The sequence below is a fragment of the Mycteria americana genome, chromosome 1 (assembly GCF_035582795.1).
Source record: "Mycteria americana isolate JAX WOST 10 ecotype Jacksonville Zoo and Gardens chromosome 1, USCA_MyAme_1.0, whole genome shotgun sequence".
Lineage (NCBI taxonomy): Eukaryota > Metazoa > Chordata > Aves > Ciconiiformes > Ciconiidae > Mycteria > Mycteria americana.
Window position 1 is genome coordinate 71,661,383 of NC_134365.1, and position 18,876 is coordinate 71,680,258.

General features: G+C 40.2%; 1 protein-coding gene across 1 annotated transcript in view; it reads left to right on the top strand.

Moving 5' to 3' along the window:
• Positions 1 to 18,876, top strand: part of DERA (deoxyribose-phosphate aldolase) — a 57,618-nt gene that overhangs the window by 2,343 nt on the left and 36,399 nt on the right. Inside the window, exons 2-5 of the mRNA XM_075505546.1 lie at positions 9,156 to 9,253; positions 12,766 to 12,913; positions 14,640 to 14,735; positions 16,037 to 16,171. Of these exons, the coding sequence (XP_075361661.1) occupies positions 9,156 to 9,253; positions 12,766 to 12,913; positions 14,640 to 14,735; positions 16,037 to 16,171 (477 nt within the window). The remainder of the gene's footprint in view (positions 1 to 9,155; positions 9,254 to 12,765; positions 12,914 to 14,639; positions 14,736 to 16,036; positions 16,172 to 18,876) is intronic.

Below are 18,876 nucleotides of genomic sequence, written 5' to 3' on the forward strand. Positions count from 1 at the left end.
GCTGCCTTATGCTGGCTGCTTTAAAGGGAGAACTGAATCTCCCTGCCATTCGCTAAATACGCATCTGAAATATATGTTAAGTGGTATATTTAAGTAAGTTGCTGTATCTTACTTAGTGCTGTATCTTAGCTGGTAGCAGTACTCAAAAAGGATGTTAAACCCTTGCCTTTATCTTTCATGGTTGTTAACAACACACGCTGCTTCTGTGACTTAGGCACTTTGGCTTTTGAAGGTTTTGCCAGCTTGTGCCAGCAGCTTTAACAGTAATTCAAATGATTTGCCCTGTATCTCACAGAGCATTCTGTGGGATTATAGTTTTCTAACAGGGACACCTAGTGGTAAAATATGTTTTACTTAAAAATAATTATTTGAGCCCTTCTCTCTGTGTCTGCTATTTCTGTGCTTGCTACCTAATGTCATTATTTAAGCAGTAAATTTCTAATGCTGCCATTAGAGAGCATCTGTTTATCAACGAGAAGCCAAACTCTTCTCAAATCATGGTATATAATGCTTTCCCATGTGATTTTTTTTTTTTTTGGTAAAATAAATACAATTTTGTAAAAGCCCTTAATTAATTCTTTCTTTCTTTCTTTTTATCACTGTTCCTTAGTAGAAGAACAAGATGTTTACTTGGAATAAAGAACAGGTACATGTAACAGATAAAAAGACACTGATTTGCATGAACTAGTCAGAGGGTCACTAATCTAATACACTGATACATTTGCCATCAGAGAGTTGTGTAAAGAAGGTGCATAAGGAATTTTACAAGTTTGTCATTCCACCAGGACTGTTTGTGGAGTCATTCTTGGGTACTTGGGCTCACCACAATGCCTGCAGGGGCTGAAAGGAGTCTGCCCCTCCTGCTCTGCTCCCAAGGACACTGGAGTATAATGGACCAGATGCTTCATGTTTTGTCACGTTTCAGAAAAGCATCAGATGCAACTTTTTAATGCCACTTCACAATAAAATAGTGAAACACATCAATGAGCATCTGTTTTGTAGTGTAAACTAGTAGCATACTCCTTTGGTTTAACTGTGGGGATGCAGACATCTGCCACATGGGTTTTCTGTTCCCTGCAGATGGAATTTTGATGCAACAGCTTCAGAAGTCGTGGAGAAAGACAGACATTCAGTAACCTTGAGTAGAGGCGGAAAATGGCAAGTAGGACGTTTAAAACCGAGCAGATAACGCAGCTTGTTTGTGTGGAGCCTGAATAGGTGCCTAGATACAAGTCTGTCTTCAGGCCACTCAGTAGGGAGATTGGAAGGGAGAATGGCCTGAACAATAATAACACAAGGTCACGTGGCAAAACAACAGTAGAGTTGATTGCCAGTCACATAGTTTTATCATTTATTGTGTTGATAAAAGCGTAAATCTTGCCTGATCACCCTAATTGCCTTCCATAGTAAAATGACTGGATATGTTGACAAGGAGAGAGCAGTGTATGTCATTTACTTGAGCTTTAGCAAGGCTTTTGACACTGTCTTTTGCAATATTTCTTATCCAGGTTGGGACATTTGGATGAGTGGATGCCAAAATGGTTAAAAACCTGGTTGGATGGTTGGGCTGAGAAGGTGATGGTCAATAGGTCATACTCTACTTTGAGGCTGGTACCAAGTAGGGTAATGCAGGGGTCTAGCCTGGGACCCATCCCGTTTAACATTTTTTTTCAATGACCTGGAAGACAGACTGCTTGCTCATAAAGTTTAAAATTTAAAACTTGCTCATAAGTTTTAAAATTAGCCAGATCATTCAGAGGGACCCAAACTGGCTGGGGAAATGGGTCAACAGGACCCCAGTGACGTTCAGCAGGGCCGAAGGCAGAGCCCTGCCCCGGGGAGGACGAGCCCTGGCAGCCACACAGGCTGGGGCCTGCCTGCCTGGGGAGCGGCTCTGCCAAAAGACTCAGGGCCTGGTGGGCAGCGAGCTGGGCACGAGCCAGCAGTGCCCTGGGAGCAGAGACGGCCAGCGGCCTCCTGGGCCGTACCAGCGGGGACACGGCCAGTAGCTCAGGGGAAGAGAGGGATCATCTCCTCTGCTCAGCACTTGTTAGACCGTTAGACCGTATCTGGAAGACAGTGTCCAGTTTTGTTGTTCCCCAATAGAAGAAAGAGATTGATAAACTGTCACAAGTTCAGCAGAGGGCCACCAAGATGGGCAGGGGCTGGAGCACCTGTCCTGTGAGAAGATACTGAGGGAGCTGGGCTGGTTCAGCCTGGGGAAGCAATGGCTTCAGGGGTCCTAACAGCAGCCTGCTCATCCCTACAGGGAGTGTATCAAGAAAGCAGAGTCAGGCTCTTCATAGCATTGCACGATGGGATGAAGCGAGACAGCAGGCTTGTCTTGAGACAGAGAAGTTCATACTGAATATAAGGAAAAACTTCTTCATGCGGGACAGTCAGGTGGTGGGGCAGGTTGTGCAGAGAGGCTGTGCAGTCTCCATCCTTGGGGAGTCTCAAAACCCAACTGAATAAAGCCCTCAGCAGCCTGGTTTGAGCTCAGAGCTGACCCTGCTTTGCACAGGAGGTTGGACAAAAGACCTTCGGAGATCTTCCAACCCAAATTATTCTATGATTATATGGTTTTCTACCTATGTGTGTGTGTCTACATAAGTGTGTGTGTATATATATATACACACATATGTATTCTGAATAATGAATAATTAGTTACAGTAGTTTTGCAAAGTATGTTCTTGGATTTTCAAAAAAAAAGATAATCTATCTGTGTTGCTCAGCCCCTCTAGTTGAAGGGCCAGAAATACATTCATTATATTTCAATTGATATTTTTAATTATAGTTGGTATTTCTGAGCCATTTACATGTGAGAGCTAGCCTGTTGGTAAGTGGCATTTAGATAATGAAGTGTTGCATCCCTTTTCAAGACAGCATAATTCTGTTCTAATATATTAATAGCTGGGTTTAGCCTGTACTGTGGCTCTGTTTCTTGACTGTTCCTTTCTAACACCTTTTGAAGCTGCTGGATAATTTTAATCAAATTTGAAGAAATAGATGTCTCGGAATTAAGTAAGTCACTGGGTGGAGTGACCAAATTAGTTCCTCTGTTGAGGGAAAGGCAGGCACAGCTCAGCAATTACATGACTTTTCATTACATCTTTTTTTTGGGGGCTTTATGCAAGTAACAACGTCCTGGTTTGCTCCATGATTGTAAGGACCGTAACAGGACAGCTGGGTTATTGGGGTGAGGAGAGGTCCCTGGAGCCAGGGAAGAAGAGAGGGACTCTGGACCTGCTGGAAACCAAGCTCCCATTGTTCTGCAGCTTGCTTTCTGAGGAGAGGCTTGTCAGCGGTTTTCAGAGTGCTTTGGAGGATACCGTGATCCATTTCACGTGATCCACGGTCAACATTGTGTGATTGCACTAATGTCACAAGATAGTAGAGCTGATTTCTCTCTAGTTCAGGGCTCATGCCTTGGCGTCCTGCTTTGAGTATCTAAATGCTGATGACTTGGAGACTGAACTTCTCTCATATAAGGGGGACCCATCTGAAAATAAAATAGGTCCATAGCAAGAGTCACTATGGAAAAATAACTACAGCTTCTGTCTCAAAGAAACTGAATAACCCCCAAACCTCTAAACAGCTTACACGGTAAGATAACTGTAACAAGACCTGATCCTGAAGCTTTGTCTCTCTGTGCGTGGCCAGCTGGGGTCAGCCTGTGTCCAGCTGGATACCTCATTTCTCCACTAAAGGTTCAGGATGCAGTTTCACTCCTTTCTCCAGAAATAACAGCTTTCATCACGTCCCTTACCCATTTTATCATGTTCATGGTAAGAGCAGGAGCACACATGCTGTTTCTGGCACAGAGGAGGAAATAACCAGTTGGGGGGGCAGCTTCTTTTGGGGACAGTGGTGCCTTAAAATGCTTGTGAAACTACAGCCTCAGGCATACTTGAGCTTTCTGTTTCACCATCTGAAGGGATGCCATCTACACTTTTTTTTTTTAAACCTTCTGAAAAGCTTAGTCTGTTTTATGAGGAATGTGTTAGGTATCTTAGGTATTTATGTAATTATACTAATGAAGTGGCTTTATTTATTGTTTTCTGAGGAAATACTTGGTATTTTTGGATTCATGTTCTTCAAAGAGAGGAGATGAATTTCCTGTTAAGATTTTGAATATGATTTTTTCAAATGTCTTCAGAGGAAAAAGTAAACTTGAAGAGTGATTACAGAATATTGGCTAATTAGCTATAGTGTAACTGCTTTAATTACTTTTATCCCTGCAGCCACATGACTGTGCAGATGACTAGCAGATGACTTATTTAAAAAAAAAAAAAAAAAAAAAAAAAGACGTGTTCACACTGCAAGGTTAATGAGCCTAATTAAATACGGTTTTCCTTAGCCAGATACTAAATCATAAAGCTTGGAGTAGTGGGGGCGGGGGAGAATCCAAAGGCAGTCAGTTCTATTTCAAATAATGGTTTTATTCTGAGTTTTAATGCAAAAAAAAAAAAAAAAGCTGGAATTGTGAGTGATTTTTCTGAATAGAGACACATTTAAAGATTTGGTGAGACCTCACATGGCAAACTCTGAAAGTCTATTTAGAGACAATTACGCTGAGACATATTTGTTTTCACTTGCCCACTGCTTTAATTAATGGAGAATTGGGCTTGAATAAAAGGTCTGTGTTAGACAGAAGTCTCCATCTGCTGCTGTGTATCACCAGAACCTTTGTCCTTCCTCGCCGTGCATTTTTTTATTACACCATTTTATTTCCTTTAGTAAGCTGCATAATGTCTCACATTAAGTTGTACAGACAGGATGGAGTTCTGATTTCTTTTTAATTATTTTAAAATTTTTTTTAAGTTTTCTGCCTTTGCTGTGCACAGTGGTTCAATATCCCACATTCACAAATATACTTGGAGATCCAAATTCTTTCAAGGAAACTTGCATCTCAGGCACAAAAATTAGATATTGTACCTTATTGAGTTGCCATGTGTCAGCTACCTTCATGACTAGTCTGGAGTTATTAAAAACAGAAGGTAAAATGTGTTACACAGTGAAAAGGGCTTAAGCCAATGAATTTCATCATATTTGCAAAGAACTAAGAACATTCAATCAGCTATTGCTGGTCAGCTGATATATGGTAACTTTCACAGGTGACTTTGGGCAAAGATGAGCTAGCAAAAGTAGTAGCTTTTTTTTCACTTCTACTATTCTTTCCCCTCTTTTCTCCCATTGATAGTGAATTTCTTAAGCATTACTTACCCAACCCCCGCTCCCCCTGCAAAGGGTATTACACTTGACTATTTCTTTTAAGCTAATCTAGTGTGCAGTGCTCTGTTTCCTGCAGAGATTACTCAGACTCTCTGAGAAGCTATGCTCAAAAGTCAGGTAGGGGCAGATACAATAACAGTATGTTTCTACCAAAGTCCAGCACAAGATGAATCAGACTGAATCTGCTCCAAATAATAAGTAATGAAGGGTTAACCTACTCATGGGGGAAATTTTGGTTCTTTCCCTTAAATTCAGGTGTATGCCCCAAGAACCAAGAAGGTGAAAATTTTCCAAGTTTAACAGACTGGGTGCTGTCTCCATCATCTTCCTAACTCTTCTGTAGAAGGCAGTAGTTTTTATAAATTATTTAGTTGGATTTCTTGGTTTTTTTTCATAATGTAGAAAAAATAGGTTAGGGCAGAGTAACTGAAGCTCCTGGATCCATATTAGAGAGCAAGAAGCTGAGTACCTCATCTAAACGGCTTGCTTTGAGTTTATCACGGTTTGCAGAGAAACTGAAAGGTCACCATGCACCCAGGAGGGTTCAAAAGTTATCTTGATAAATTGGATTATGATTAAATGATTCTACCTGAGCACGTGGCATACAGTAGGAGAATCACAACACAGAGTTTGTGGGGGTTTTATTTATTTATTTATTTATTTGTGTTTTCCTCCCCCATGGACTTTGTCAAATATTCCCTATGATGGCCCCATGGGAAGTGAGGTATGCTCTCTGCTGATCACATAGGAGCCTCAACCTTAAAGCAACTGTGGAGGATGTAGAGGTTTCACTAGCTTATATTTCAGCTGTCTGTGTTTATATGGTTTGTATTTATTGATATTCAAAAAGAAGGAAATTTCTAGCCATGGGGTTTGTAGCAATAGCTTTTCTCACCTGCTTTCTACATGTCCGTTGAGCTTCTTGCTTTTGGGGCAGAATGAATAAGCGTGTGGCTTTGAAAGTGGAGAGAGGTGATAAGGGTTTGTTTTTTGACTGGTTTGTAACTTTGCAAGCTCCTCCTTTTCTTTTTTGCCGTACAGTGAGACTGATGCTAAAGTCTTAAAGAAATCCTTAAATTCGTTAGGATTCCTTTGAAATTCCTTCTTTGGTTTTACCTTTTTTGCTTTTGGCCAACATTTGGACCTTGCAGGTACTGCTCATTTAATTACTTGGTATGGTCACAGGAAAGTGGTAGCAAGGTGGCTTACTGTGCTCAGAACAAGATTTCGTTTAGCTGTGTTTCATGCCTTTATCCTGCATTTCCACTGAGTCATCTTTACCCTAAATTGGTTTCTCCAGAGCCTGTTGTAAGTCTAATTAGGAAAACAAGTTTGTATTTACACATATTAGTTCTGCACTTTTTTTGGCTATTAAAACTATAAAGTAGGAAAAAAAAATTTGAGACTAAGATTTCTGTACAAAATTAGTGATTTTGGACATCAGCTTTTTAAAAAAGTTTTAAACCTTTTTTAATCAATGTGCTCGAGGGAAATGCAAGTTTAATACAGTAGTGTAATGGGTTTGCATGGCAAGGTTTTGGTAGCGGGGGCCTACAGGGGTGGCTTCCGAGAGAGCTGCCAGGAGCTTCCCCTACGTCTGATAGAGCCAATGCCAGCCAGCTCCAAGATGGACCCGCTGCTGGCCAAGACTGAGCCCATCAGCGATGGTGGTAGTGCCCCTGGGATAACATATATATAAGAAGGGGAAAAAGAAAACTGCACAACAGCAGCTGGAAGAGAGGAGTAAGAATGTGTGAGAGCAGCAACTCTGCAGACACCAAGGTCAGGGGAGGAGGGGAAAGAGGTGCTCCAGGTGCCGGAGCAGAGATTGCCCTGCAGCCCGTGGTGAAGACCATGGTGAGGCAGGCTGTCCCCCTGAAGCCCATGGAGATTAACAGTGGAGCAGATATCCACCTGCAGCCCATGGAGGACCCCAGGCCAGAGCAAGTGGATGTGCCCGAAGGAGGCTGTGACCACGTGGGAAGACCACACTGGAGCAGGCTCCTGGCAGGACCTGTGGAGAGAGGAGCCCATGCTGGAGCAGGTTTGCTGGCAGGGCTTGTGACACTGTCGGGGACCCACGCTGGAGCAGTCCTGAAGGACTGCACCCCATGGAAGGGACCCACGCTGGAGCAATTCATGAAGAACTGCAGCCCGTGGGAAGGACTCACGTTTGGAGAGGTACATGGAGAACTGCCTCCTGTGGGAGGGACACCACGCTGGAGCAGGGGAAGAGTGTGAGGAGTCCTCCCCCTGAGGAGGAAGGAGGGGCAGAGACAACGTGTGATGAACTGACAGCACCCCCATTCCCTGTGCCCCTGCGCCGCTGTGGGGGAGGAGGTAGAGAAAATTGGGAATAAAGTTAAGCCCCGGAAGAAGGGAGGGGTGGGGGGAAGGTGTTTTTAAGATTTGGTTTTATTTCTCATCATCCTACTCTGATGTGATTGGTAATAAATTAAATTAATTTTTTTTCCCCCAAGTCTAGTCTGTTTTGCCCGTGACAGTAATTGGTGAGTGATCTCCCCCTGTCCTTACCTCGACCCATGAACCTCTCGTTATATTTTCTCTCCCCTGTCCAGCTGAGGAGGGGAGTGATAGAGCAGCTTTGGTGGGCACCTGGCATCCAGCCACAGTCAACCCACCACAAGTAGTGAAGAAGACTAGTAGAGATGAGATGCTCTTAATAAATTCAGTCACCCAGAATTATTATCTCTTAGTATCTGAGCCCGTGTCCATAAACTGACCTTAACTGATGATAGTATTTGATGATTGATGGTGGTGATTTGCTGATGATTGGTGGTTAATGATTGTTGATGTTGTCTTCAGAGTATTTTCATGGACTGCTTCTATGATTAGTATTTAGAAGAATTATTTATGTTTTGGGATATGAGAGATTTTAAAGGTGTTCTGATTTCTTTTTCCTATGTAATTCTGTGAGCAGTTTGTGTTTATTGACATTCAAAATTCATTTTTGGTTTATAATACGAAGCAGAAATTTCAAGATTCAAGGGCCTGAACGCTTGGTTTTCCTTTATCAGTCAGTTACCCTTCGTTAAGCAGCGTCCGATTTTTGGTACTTCTGTTTCTAGACAGTTACATTATTTTAGTGAACGTTGAGTATCTGCTTCTCTTTGAGTCTGGTTACTGTTTCTGGATAGTGAAGCTGATTGAAATTGTGAGCCAGGCTGTCTGCAGCGGGCATCTGAAGGAATTCACACGTTGAAGATGTTGCCCTGAGTCCTCCAGGGTGCTTGGCAAGGTGAGCACTTCTCAGGCAGGCAGGCATCTCAGCAGCTTCCAGGCAGATATGTTGCCCAGGAATTCAGTGCTTTTGGAAACTTGCAGTTAGTCAGGCCCTGGTAGCAAATTCAGTAAAATTAGCTCTAGGCAATAACAACTCAAATGCTTTGTTATGCAAGGGTCTGTCCAGAGTTTTTGGTGACTGTGTGGGGTACAGTTCCTGTAAACAAAGGTTCATGCACACCACAAATGCTGTTGTATCCTGGGTGCTGGCAGACAAGCGAAGGACTGAATAAATGTTACCATATTCTGGAATCAAGAAGTAAATCAGCAAGCAATGGCAGAAGGCTGTTTTGTGGGTTTTTTTATATGCTACCTGTATAATAAATTTCATAGTCCAGGATTGGCGACATAGTGTCTCTCATTAGCAGTAAGTTAATTCAGTTGTAATGGCAAACAGATCATGCCCAGTTCACAGATCATACCCTAACAGAAATTAATGGTAGTATGATATTTTGGACTGGCAATAAATAGGCAAGCCCTTAAAAGGACATAAAAGCACAACATGCTCTTCAGAGGTCCCAAACCAAGCTACAATTTTCTTCTGAAGTCCCACACCATATATTAGAAGAACACAGAAATAGGTGAGACTTTTTTTCCTTCTTTTTTTCGCACCCCAGAACTTGGCTGGATCTCAGAAGTGCACGTGAATCAACCTGCAGTTGTGAGGCATGCAGAACGAATTAAAAAATGGAGAACTGTGAAAGGTAATTGGCAAGTAAGTGCTCTTTTTATGCATTCTGTTCCTGTATTTTTAAAGCAGTCACTCTCCCTCTCCAGGCTGCAATATTGAATTTTTTTCAAGATACATGTAAACTTAAAAGATGTGCTTGTCCATGTCTTATTTTAATAATTTGTATTTGATGATGATGGGATGGAATAAGGTGACGCATTTATCCAAACAAGTTAAAAGCCTTATAACTCATGAGTGGCAAAACCGCAAATGAATTTAAGTCATCTTTATTCATGAGTGGATTAAATTGTATATTACTATCCCACCACATTTATTCTGTTTCCCAGACAGACTTCTCTGCACGCTGACTTCTTATTTTTTAATTTTAAAGCTGTAAGATATGATCATGGTCCCTGTCAAGTTTGACCTACCTGGATGATTTTTCTTTACTTAAACATCCTCAACATGTGTGATTTCTTTGCTTAACTAGTTTTTACCTAAAACTCAAAAATCCTGACTGGCTATGGCATTGGGGGAAGAAAGGAAAAAAAAAAAAAAAAGGAAGAAAAAAAAGAAAGCAAGAAGAAAACAAGGGCCACTAATGTTAAGGGGGCTAACTCCTCAACTCCTGAGATAATGTAAATGATCAGTTATTGTCCATCTTAGTATAAGATGTAAGCCACCGCTAAAGCCAGTGGTGCACATGAACTTTTCTTCAAGGCTATCTTGTATTCATTGAACACACACATTTAATGTCTTAGCAGTTACTGTCAACCCCTCCTGTTTACTGCCTCCCTGTCAGAACTGGCAGGTACTGGCCCAGTATGCATTTTGGTTTCTCCAGTTTGTATGTGAGAATCGTAATGCAAAGCCATCAGGTCAGCAACATAAGTTAATACATTCTGCAAAGCAGAGCAGGTGAGGCACGGCCACGTGCTGGTTTCTGCCGTTTCAGCGGCAGGACGGGAAGCGCTGAGAGGTTGAATGACAGGCAGAGCTGGCTGCAGGATGCCCTAAGTGCTTTGGCAGCGTTCAGCCAAGGGCAAGGTCTGAGAAATGCTGTGGAGCAGACCTGGAGCTCCCAGTGAGCTCTTAGCTGTGGGGTTGTAACCAGTGTCCGAAGGCCAAGTTGATTCTTTGTTCACCAAACAGCTGTTCTGCAAGCAAACCTGTGTGATTCCTCCCCTCTGCACGCTAAACAAATTGCTTACTTGCAACAGTAACTTAATGTGGAAGCAGAAGGAAGGTGACACTCAAGGATCAATCTTAACAGTCCAACATAGTAGACCAAAGCAAGAATCATTTAATTATACTTAATTCTTAAAAAAACTGTTCAAAATAGTTGGTATCCTGAGCTTAGCATGTTGGGCAGCCATTCTGGGGTGGCTGAAGCTGCATTCGCAATGAGCACAGATCTTGCGGATGACGGTTTGGGGATAATTTGATGTAGCTGTGTAAGATCCTACTGGAAGGTGACAGAAAACAACTTCCTGCCTGTTACATGAACCTGAAAGTCTGTGCTTTGAATGTTATAATTAAATAAAAAATGGACATAAACTGAGGAAAGTTAGACATTAGCTCAGCATTTCCCAAGAGTTTCTTACAAATAGAAAGTCACTTGATACTGAGTTTAGCAGTCCAGTGGCTCTGGTTTGGGAAGTAGTGTCAGTGAGAAAATCCAGAGGGTATTCCATAACCTTGGCTATCTTCAGATACTGCAGGTGCAGTAATGTAAAAAGTAAGTCTTCTGATTTGACAGAAGTTACTATATAAACAACAAAGGAAGAGAGAGTCACAAGCTTTGATTACAAAGAATCATTGGGAAGAAAGGGATTTAGTGTCACTCCCTCAACATGGCTGTAGGACAGATGTTTAATTTTTACTAACACTTCTCCACTCTCCTGTGTAGTAACACTGGTGCTGAGCTACTTGAGTGAGGTTTTACTTTGAAGAATGCCAAGAGATTATTTTCAGAAGCATCTCTCCTGTATTTGAACACTGTCATTGCAGTCATGATAGTCATGTGCTGTTTATTTCACAAAGATGATTTTGAACCTCTATGTGTTTGAATGTAAGTAGCACTACAGATTCAAATTTTGAAGGCCATTTACCAAAATACTAATTTGAAAAACCCTTTTAAAAAAATGAAGTTCATACCAGTTCTTGGAACTCCCTGGCTACATCTGTCTTGATGACTTTATGATTCATGTCATAAGAGATGGGACAAAAATTCCCTAAAGTGAAGGATAAAAAAATCCAAGTAAAAGAAACTTAAAACAATTTAAAGTGAAAAAACCTTCTGAAGTATTACAGGGTGAAAGTAGAAATCAGTTAGAAACAAGCAGCCAAGCTTAGATTAACAGAGGTCAGTAACGGTTCATTACTCTGTTTAGTCACCCCAAAGTAGCTTTCAGTGTAACATTTACTGCAAGTTCAGAAAGGAGACTCCCATCAGTGAAGTGTGAAAGGTTTGTAGGCTGGCCAGCTTCTTAAGATTTGCAGACTAATACCTCCATGAAGAAACAACAAGTTTTGCTACCTATACTGACAAATCATGTCACAGAGCAGAGCAGTCAGGGAGGGACTTTATGGACTCAAGTGGACTTTGCTGTTGCAAACTCCCCAAGTTGAACAAGTGCCCACTAAGACATGTCAGCTTTTAGTGAAGCCATCACTGTAAATGGGAATTTGCTGGAAGACCTTCAACAAATATTTCACAATAATATCTTAAGCTCAACTTCTGTTCAGCAAAAAAATCTCAAAAAAATTTTTAGTTGTGCTTCTGTTCCCTTCTCTGATTAGTAATTTAAAATTCTCTAGCATTTTCATCTAAAGAGTGCTTTAGCCCTGTCACTTAGCTCTTGCTTTTTTTTCCTGCACCAAGTAATTACAGATGTTTTTTATTCCCCATTCACACAAAAGAAACTGGAAACATCTGGAGTCGAGACCCTAAGTTTTAAGAAGTCTGGGTTCTTACCCCCTGTTGATTCCATGTTTTACTCTCACAGCAGGAGAAGCATGCAAACATGCAAGTGTGCAAATTGCTGATGTGTACGCTCATCTGGTTATTGGCAATTGCAACCCTGTGCTCCTCTTGAAGCATGCGTATAATTTAAAGATACAGACGTACTATATAGAACGGAGCATGTTATAACAGCGAGGTTCCTCACATACATGATGTTTTTATCTTTGTCTTATAGAATTAAATTTGAAACAAGATGGTTTTTGTCCAGGTAAAAATGCTTGTCTGATTCTTAGAGTCCCATTTGGTAGTTAGCTTTTGCACCAAAAATTGGACCTAGATCCTTTGATTCTGAGAGAGCTGACTTTTGATTCCAAATCCTTTCTGTGCCATTAGATACTGCTCAAGACATGAACAAATATCTTCCATCCCTGTCTGTCATAAACCATTCTTTGCATATCCTCCACGTTATATCCCATACATTTCCTTATTCTTAGAGTGAGAGCCAGGCTTCTGATTCCTGCATCTTCTAAGTCAGTTTGGTTTTGGAAGCATAAACTGAAATATTGTATTCTTTGCTTCACTCCCCGTGTAGGCTGCTTGGCTGCTGAAAGCTGTCACCTGCATAGACCTTACCACTCTTTCAGGTGATGATACTCCTTCAAATGTTCACAGACTGTGTTTTAAAGCAAAGCATCCCATCAGAGAGGATCTGCTGAAAGCCTTGGATATGCATGATAAAGGTATGATTGGTTTTGTAGTGTGTGTTGTGTAGAGAAAATGTCTGCATTTCCTCAGTGTTATTTCAGTTTTCAGATAGGTGTAAAAATGGCCTTCTCTTCCTATAATGGAAGCAGTTACAGTAGGCAGCACTGCAGAGCTAATAGTCCTGAGAGAACAAACTAGGTCCTATATGGTCTTTATTCAAAGCAACTGTCTTAAGTTCTAACTGCAAAATATCTATTCCTTTGAGTTAATGTAATAATACAAGGAGAAAAAAATCCATTCTCAGTTTGGCAACCAAAGTGAAGCATGGACTTAGGGCAACACTGTAAGTTATGATACCTGATGAGTAATTTGATATGGAAGCCACAAGTGTGTAACCTCAGTGTATGTCTTTTAATAACAGTGCACTAAGGTGAAACTAATTGAGTATTCTGTTAATCTGCTGATGTCCTTACTAAATTGGAGAAGGGGGGTGTGTTCATGTGACTCCTTTGGATTTCATGCTTAGCTGCTGTTGCTGTATGTAACTACTGAGCCTGCCACTTTGCGTGTCAGAAAAGATGCAACCCTAACAGTCCTAAGCATGTTATTTTTACTTCGGAAAACATTATCTCTTACCTGCTTGTTTCAGTAGTTAAGGTAGGAGACATCTTTGCAGCCCAGTCTACTTTAAGTAATCAGTCCTGTAGTGAGTGTATGTGGTTGTGTACATATCACGTGTGCACACACACACACGCACACACACAGAGTTCCCAGCTAAGTCAACAGAGTTGAAGGGGCAGAAGGCAGCCCTTAAGAACCGGTGGTAAAACTTTCATTGATATTACTCAAGCAGGCTCCATGTGAAGTCCCAGTGTTACACCCAAGACTGACCATGATTCCACTTCAGAGCAAATTGAGACTGTCAATATAACTATCAATAAAACCTCTTTATATCTGAGCAGCTTTTCTGAATTTTTCCAGATGTAATCACTGATGTGTCAGTGAATAGCATTTGACTTTTGTCCTGTCATGTTGGCCTTGTGATGATCTATCAAAACAAAAATCTCAGTGACGTTTGGGGCATGCTTTTACTATTGAAATAATTGAGTTTTACATGGGCATTGGTCCACCGATTGAAGTCATATGATGTAACACCAAAAGGGAAGTCATATGATGTAAAACCAAAGGGGAATCAGGCCTCTGATTTTAAGCCATACACATAAAATATCAAAGATTAGTCTTTTTTTAAACCTTGGATTTATGGACTCTTCAGACAGTTGAAGTATTAAATATGAGGTCAATTATCTGAGACTTTGAGAGAATAGCATTTTAACTAGAAATGCAGTAGGACTGCATTAACATAAAGACTGCTCAGTTGCTGCTGGGCTCAGTCTGGCTCAACAAGTAAGGACAGAGCTTGGCAGTGCGGTTTCTCTCGCAGTAATTTGCTGACTAAGCATGTCTTAACTGTACATGTTGGCATTAAACAGTGAATCTGTCGATAAAAATCTTGGCAGTTTAATTCCTGCTAATGCAAACTTGCTCCCAGGGTCAGGTGAAGGAACATGAGGGAGGTAACAATATGGAGAATCACCTGAAGTGCTTGAACAATAAAACAGATATCCCTAGTGTAGGTGCTTAAAACCCTTGTGAGAATGAGGAAGTGGGAGGTGCAAACAATGCACACATGCTCATAATACGGAATGCACTAGGGAAGGTGGAAATCTGTACGTATGAAAAAGTGAACTCTGGCTTTTGCAGGTATTACTGTCGGAGCAGTTTGTGTGTATCCCGCAAGAGTCATCGATGCTGTTAATGCCCTAAAGGCTGCTGGTTGTAACATACCAGTAGCTTCAGGTATGTTTTATTCTAAGATATCCAATTAAATATTTTGATGCTATAAAACATGTAGAAAAATCCAGAAGTTTGGACTTGCTTTTATTTCAGAGAGTAAGGTAAAAAGGTAGCAGGTGGAAGGAAGGGAATGGAGTTGTTTTCTTTCAACTTCAAGCTTATCAGGAATGCCAAGTCTCTTTTGCTGGAAGCACTTCAAAGAGGTCCTTGAGATCTATCAGCGTTTTCCTCACCTGAATAGAAGAAATCGCAGTAGTGTGCAGGACAAAGTATCGGTAGACACTAAGTAGATAATAATAATAAAACTGCAATATGAGATTTTGGGAGTTCTAATACAAGGTTTTTTTCCCCGATCAGTTGTTTGGCTTTTAAGTATAATCCTATAAACTGAATGAAGCTGTGTGCAGATGCAAGGGTTATTGTCTGCTGAGCAGCCCACAGGTTCAGGACTTGTACTCGCAAGTCTAATAGTGGCAGCTCTTCTCCAGTCACCACACACAACAGACAAATCCTGAATCTACAATAACCAAGAAGCAGAATCAAAGAATTATGCAGGTTGGAAGGGAGCTCTGGATGTCATGTGGTCCAACCTCCTGCTCAAAGCAGGGGCTAACTTTGAAGTTAGATCAGGTGTTTAATGCTAAGATCACGTTTTCTGTTTTGGGTTTTTTTTGTTGTTGTTATTGTTGTTTCATTGTCGTGTAGGGAAAAATGCATACTAAATGCATTTATACGTCAGAGAGAAAGAGGATCTCTTTGTCAGAGGTCCTCTTTGTCATTATTTCTTCCATTTCCAAAGTTACCTTTGGGTTTTATACTTAAATGTCATAAAGGTAATCTTAAGTAGACCTGATTGAAAACATTTTTTGCTGTATTGTGATTTAGCTCTTAAACATATTACTGGGATTTAACTTGAAATACTACTTAAAAGAATTGGGAAGAATGAAAAATGTATGTATTGCTTCATATATGAGTTCGCTCCTTGTTTGCTGAATTCTGCTGAAGGCAATAGATAATTGTGCTTTCTTATGTAGGCTGCTTTGGAAAAATTTAAGGCATGTGAAAGAGACCTTTTTGCAAGATGCGCTTATTATCTTGCTGGACGTTGGTTCTTGAGAGGAGAGCACATGCTTTTTGTGGATGAAGAGAGGGTAGGATGAGGTGCCTTTAGATTTTTTGAATTGTGGTAGGGATAAAAAAAAGGAATAGCTTTCAAACTCTTCAGTGTGTTAGAGGTATTTGCAATTTTATGGTCAATTTGTAAAATATTTTCTTCCCTCTACCTGCATCCTCCTCCTTGCTAGTGGCTGCTGGGTTTCCATCTGGACAAACTCCTCTAGAAACCAAACTGGCTGAAATAAAGCTAGCTGTGGAATATGGTGCCAGAGAGATTGACATTGTCATTAGCAGGAGTCTGGTGCTGACTGGCCAGTGGGAAGGTAAGTACCCACCCTTCGACAAGGAACCTAAGCCTGTGTATATGCACGTGCAAGCTCTGTCTTTGTCTCTTCTCCCAGTCTCCACATCAGTCCTTGAAGAATTTGGTCCCTCCCCTACGACTGCCTGATAATGCGAGGCACCGAACTAAATAAAAACTATTTAACTAATTTATGACTAATGCTCAGATTTTTTTTTTTAAAGAATGCTATTACTGTCAGGTTGGGTATTCAGAATGACTTTGTGTTTTGAAAATTTGAGTCTATTCCTTCTGTGCCTTTACAGGATTTTGTGTTCAGGATTACAAAAATAGCAAGTGGAATGGAATTAAATGCCTATGGTCTAATTATTTGAACAGTTCTGTTAAAACCCCCAAGGGGCTGCTAATGTAGATGATACCTTGTTAAATATACGTGTTTCAATTCTTGACAAAAATATGTATTTTAGTGGTTTACTTTTCCCTGAAAGTTGAGGGTACAAATTGACTGTTCATATTATTTTTGATGTTCTTGTGCCTGTAGACTACTACTAATTAGTAAGAACAATAACGCTGAAGATGGTTTTTGCTCTAATTGCCTTCTTAATGTACTGTGAATAGTTTGCCTTAAGTGCTGACAATGCTCCTATAACTAATCTCCATGTGAAGGTAAACACATTATTGTCTTGGAATGAATTTTCCATTTAGTTGTATAATTCATTGCTGTAATAGCCTGTTTGCTTGGAAGACTTTATAAAGGACCCCTGGTTACCTGAGTTTGGTTAAGGAAATACAATCATCATGGTAACAGATCTTATTTTCTGATTTTGGTCTTCCTTCAATTAGCAGTTAGAATTGAACCAAAACCCAAGTTTCTGCATCTGTGTCTTCAGGACTGATATCCTGGTTTCCACTTGCTCTAACATCTTGGCCTCTTTTGTAGTGTTTACCTTCTCCATTCTTTTGCTCTTAAATGTATGTAGCTTTACAAATGTTTGACTTCTTGAGGATGGGCATTGTCTGTATGCAGGCAGTTGCAAATGCAGGCTTGAGGTTATATTGCCCAGGATTACGTGAAGGAGAACTCAGAGGAGAAATATAGGGCTAGATTCAGAGAGAAAGTTTGTATCAGTGATTGAAATGAACCAGACATACATTGCTAGGTTTTTCTATATGGGAAAAAAATTGTTTTCTGTGGTCATAAATTACAGGGGAGGAGTACACAGACATAGCAATGATGGATGTAGTATAAAGCTGTCAGTTTACTAAATAAGTAAATTAGAAATGACTTTTGGTTTGGTATGCATATTCTTTTATCCACAGCTGAAGTTGTGACAAGGTTTAAAGCCATTGTTTTTTTGGCAATGGTTAGTTTACATTTCTTTTACTGAGGGCAGAATTAAAATTATTTCCAAATGGTTTCTGAAAGTTTGTTTATGAACATGAATCTGTGGATGGCACATACTTACATGGTCTTGAAAAAAGCTACCTCAGGAACAGAATTTACTTGCCATCCAGATAAGGATGCTACAGGGTGAGAAATTCTAATATTTAACTTTCCCATCCAAAAAAATTACTTCAGTAGGTGGTCTGAATATTTTGGTGAAAATCTAGTGTTCTGGCTTTATGTTTAACTTTCAATAGATGTATGCTACCTGTGTGAACATGCAGCTCTCCACCGTTGTCTAATGATTAGATATGATACACAACAATGTATAAAGTACATTTAAGGAAGCCAGAAGGGATGAGGAAGTCTTTTTTTAGGCTGGATTCCTACATAAAATTGAAAAAGTCTGGTGCAGTAACTATGCCTGTGTTCAAGGTACTTCATCAACTAGAGCTGCCTTGCAGTTACGATGGAACCTCTGCTTATGCTTATAACACTAGTATATTTTTATCGTTATTTTTTTCATGCTGCCTGTCTTCACAACTTCAGGAGTTATTGACAAAAATACGTATGTGGTAGAGTGCTTTATCTTACTGTTCATATATTTTTAGCTTTTCTTCTAGCCTGTGCAATAATTGGGGTCACCATGATAGAATAGTGTTGCTTTGTGATTTGTTTCAAAGGCTTGTTTGGTTATTAAATATTTTAGTGTATGTCCAATTATGTCAAGTTATTTTAAAGCAGTTCTTAAATATTGTTGGAACTCTTTATGACACTCAGAATATATTTTCTAGATCTTTACAAAGTAATTGTTAAGAGCTTTTTAATAGCGCTGAACGTGAAAGCAGCTTTATTGGACAGTTAATTTAGCTTGGAAAATAACATTAAATGAGATTTAAGTTTATGAACTTGTATACCTTTTACAACCTATTAGCTTTTAGAGCAATATTACTTTATAATAGTTTACTCAACCATTGTCTTGTATCACTCAACAAAGTATGTATTAAGCTTAAAAATCACAATTTAGTGTCTTTAAGCCCAGAATGTGGAGCCTGTTTGTAAAGAGTGATGAAGTTGACCAACAAATTGTTGAAAGAAACTGGATTTTTTTTTTCCCCCTCCCACCCTGTTATCAATTAATATGTTGGACTTGCTGTACCTTCTGAAGCTGCCAGGGGTACCGTAATGTTACTGCTAGTTCCATAGCTTTTAGCAAACACCTGGACATACCACAGTGTCAGCAGCTTCAGAGGTCTTGATAACCTATCCTTTGCTCTATGTCAGTTGAAGTTTCCTACAAGAAAAGAGAAAAAAAGTATACCATAAGAAGTTTTAACACAGCT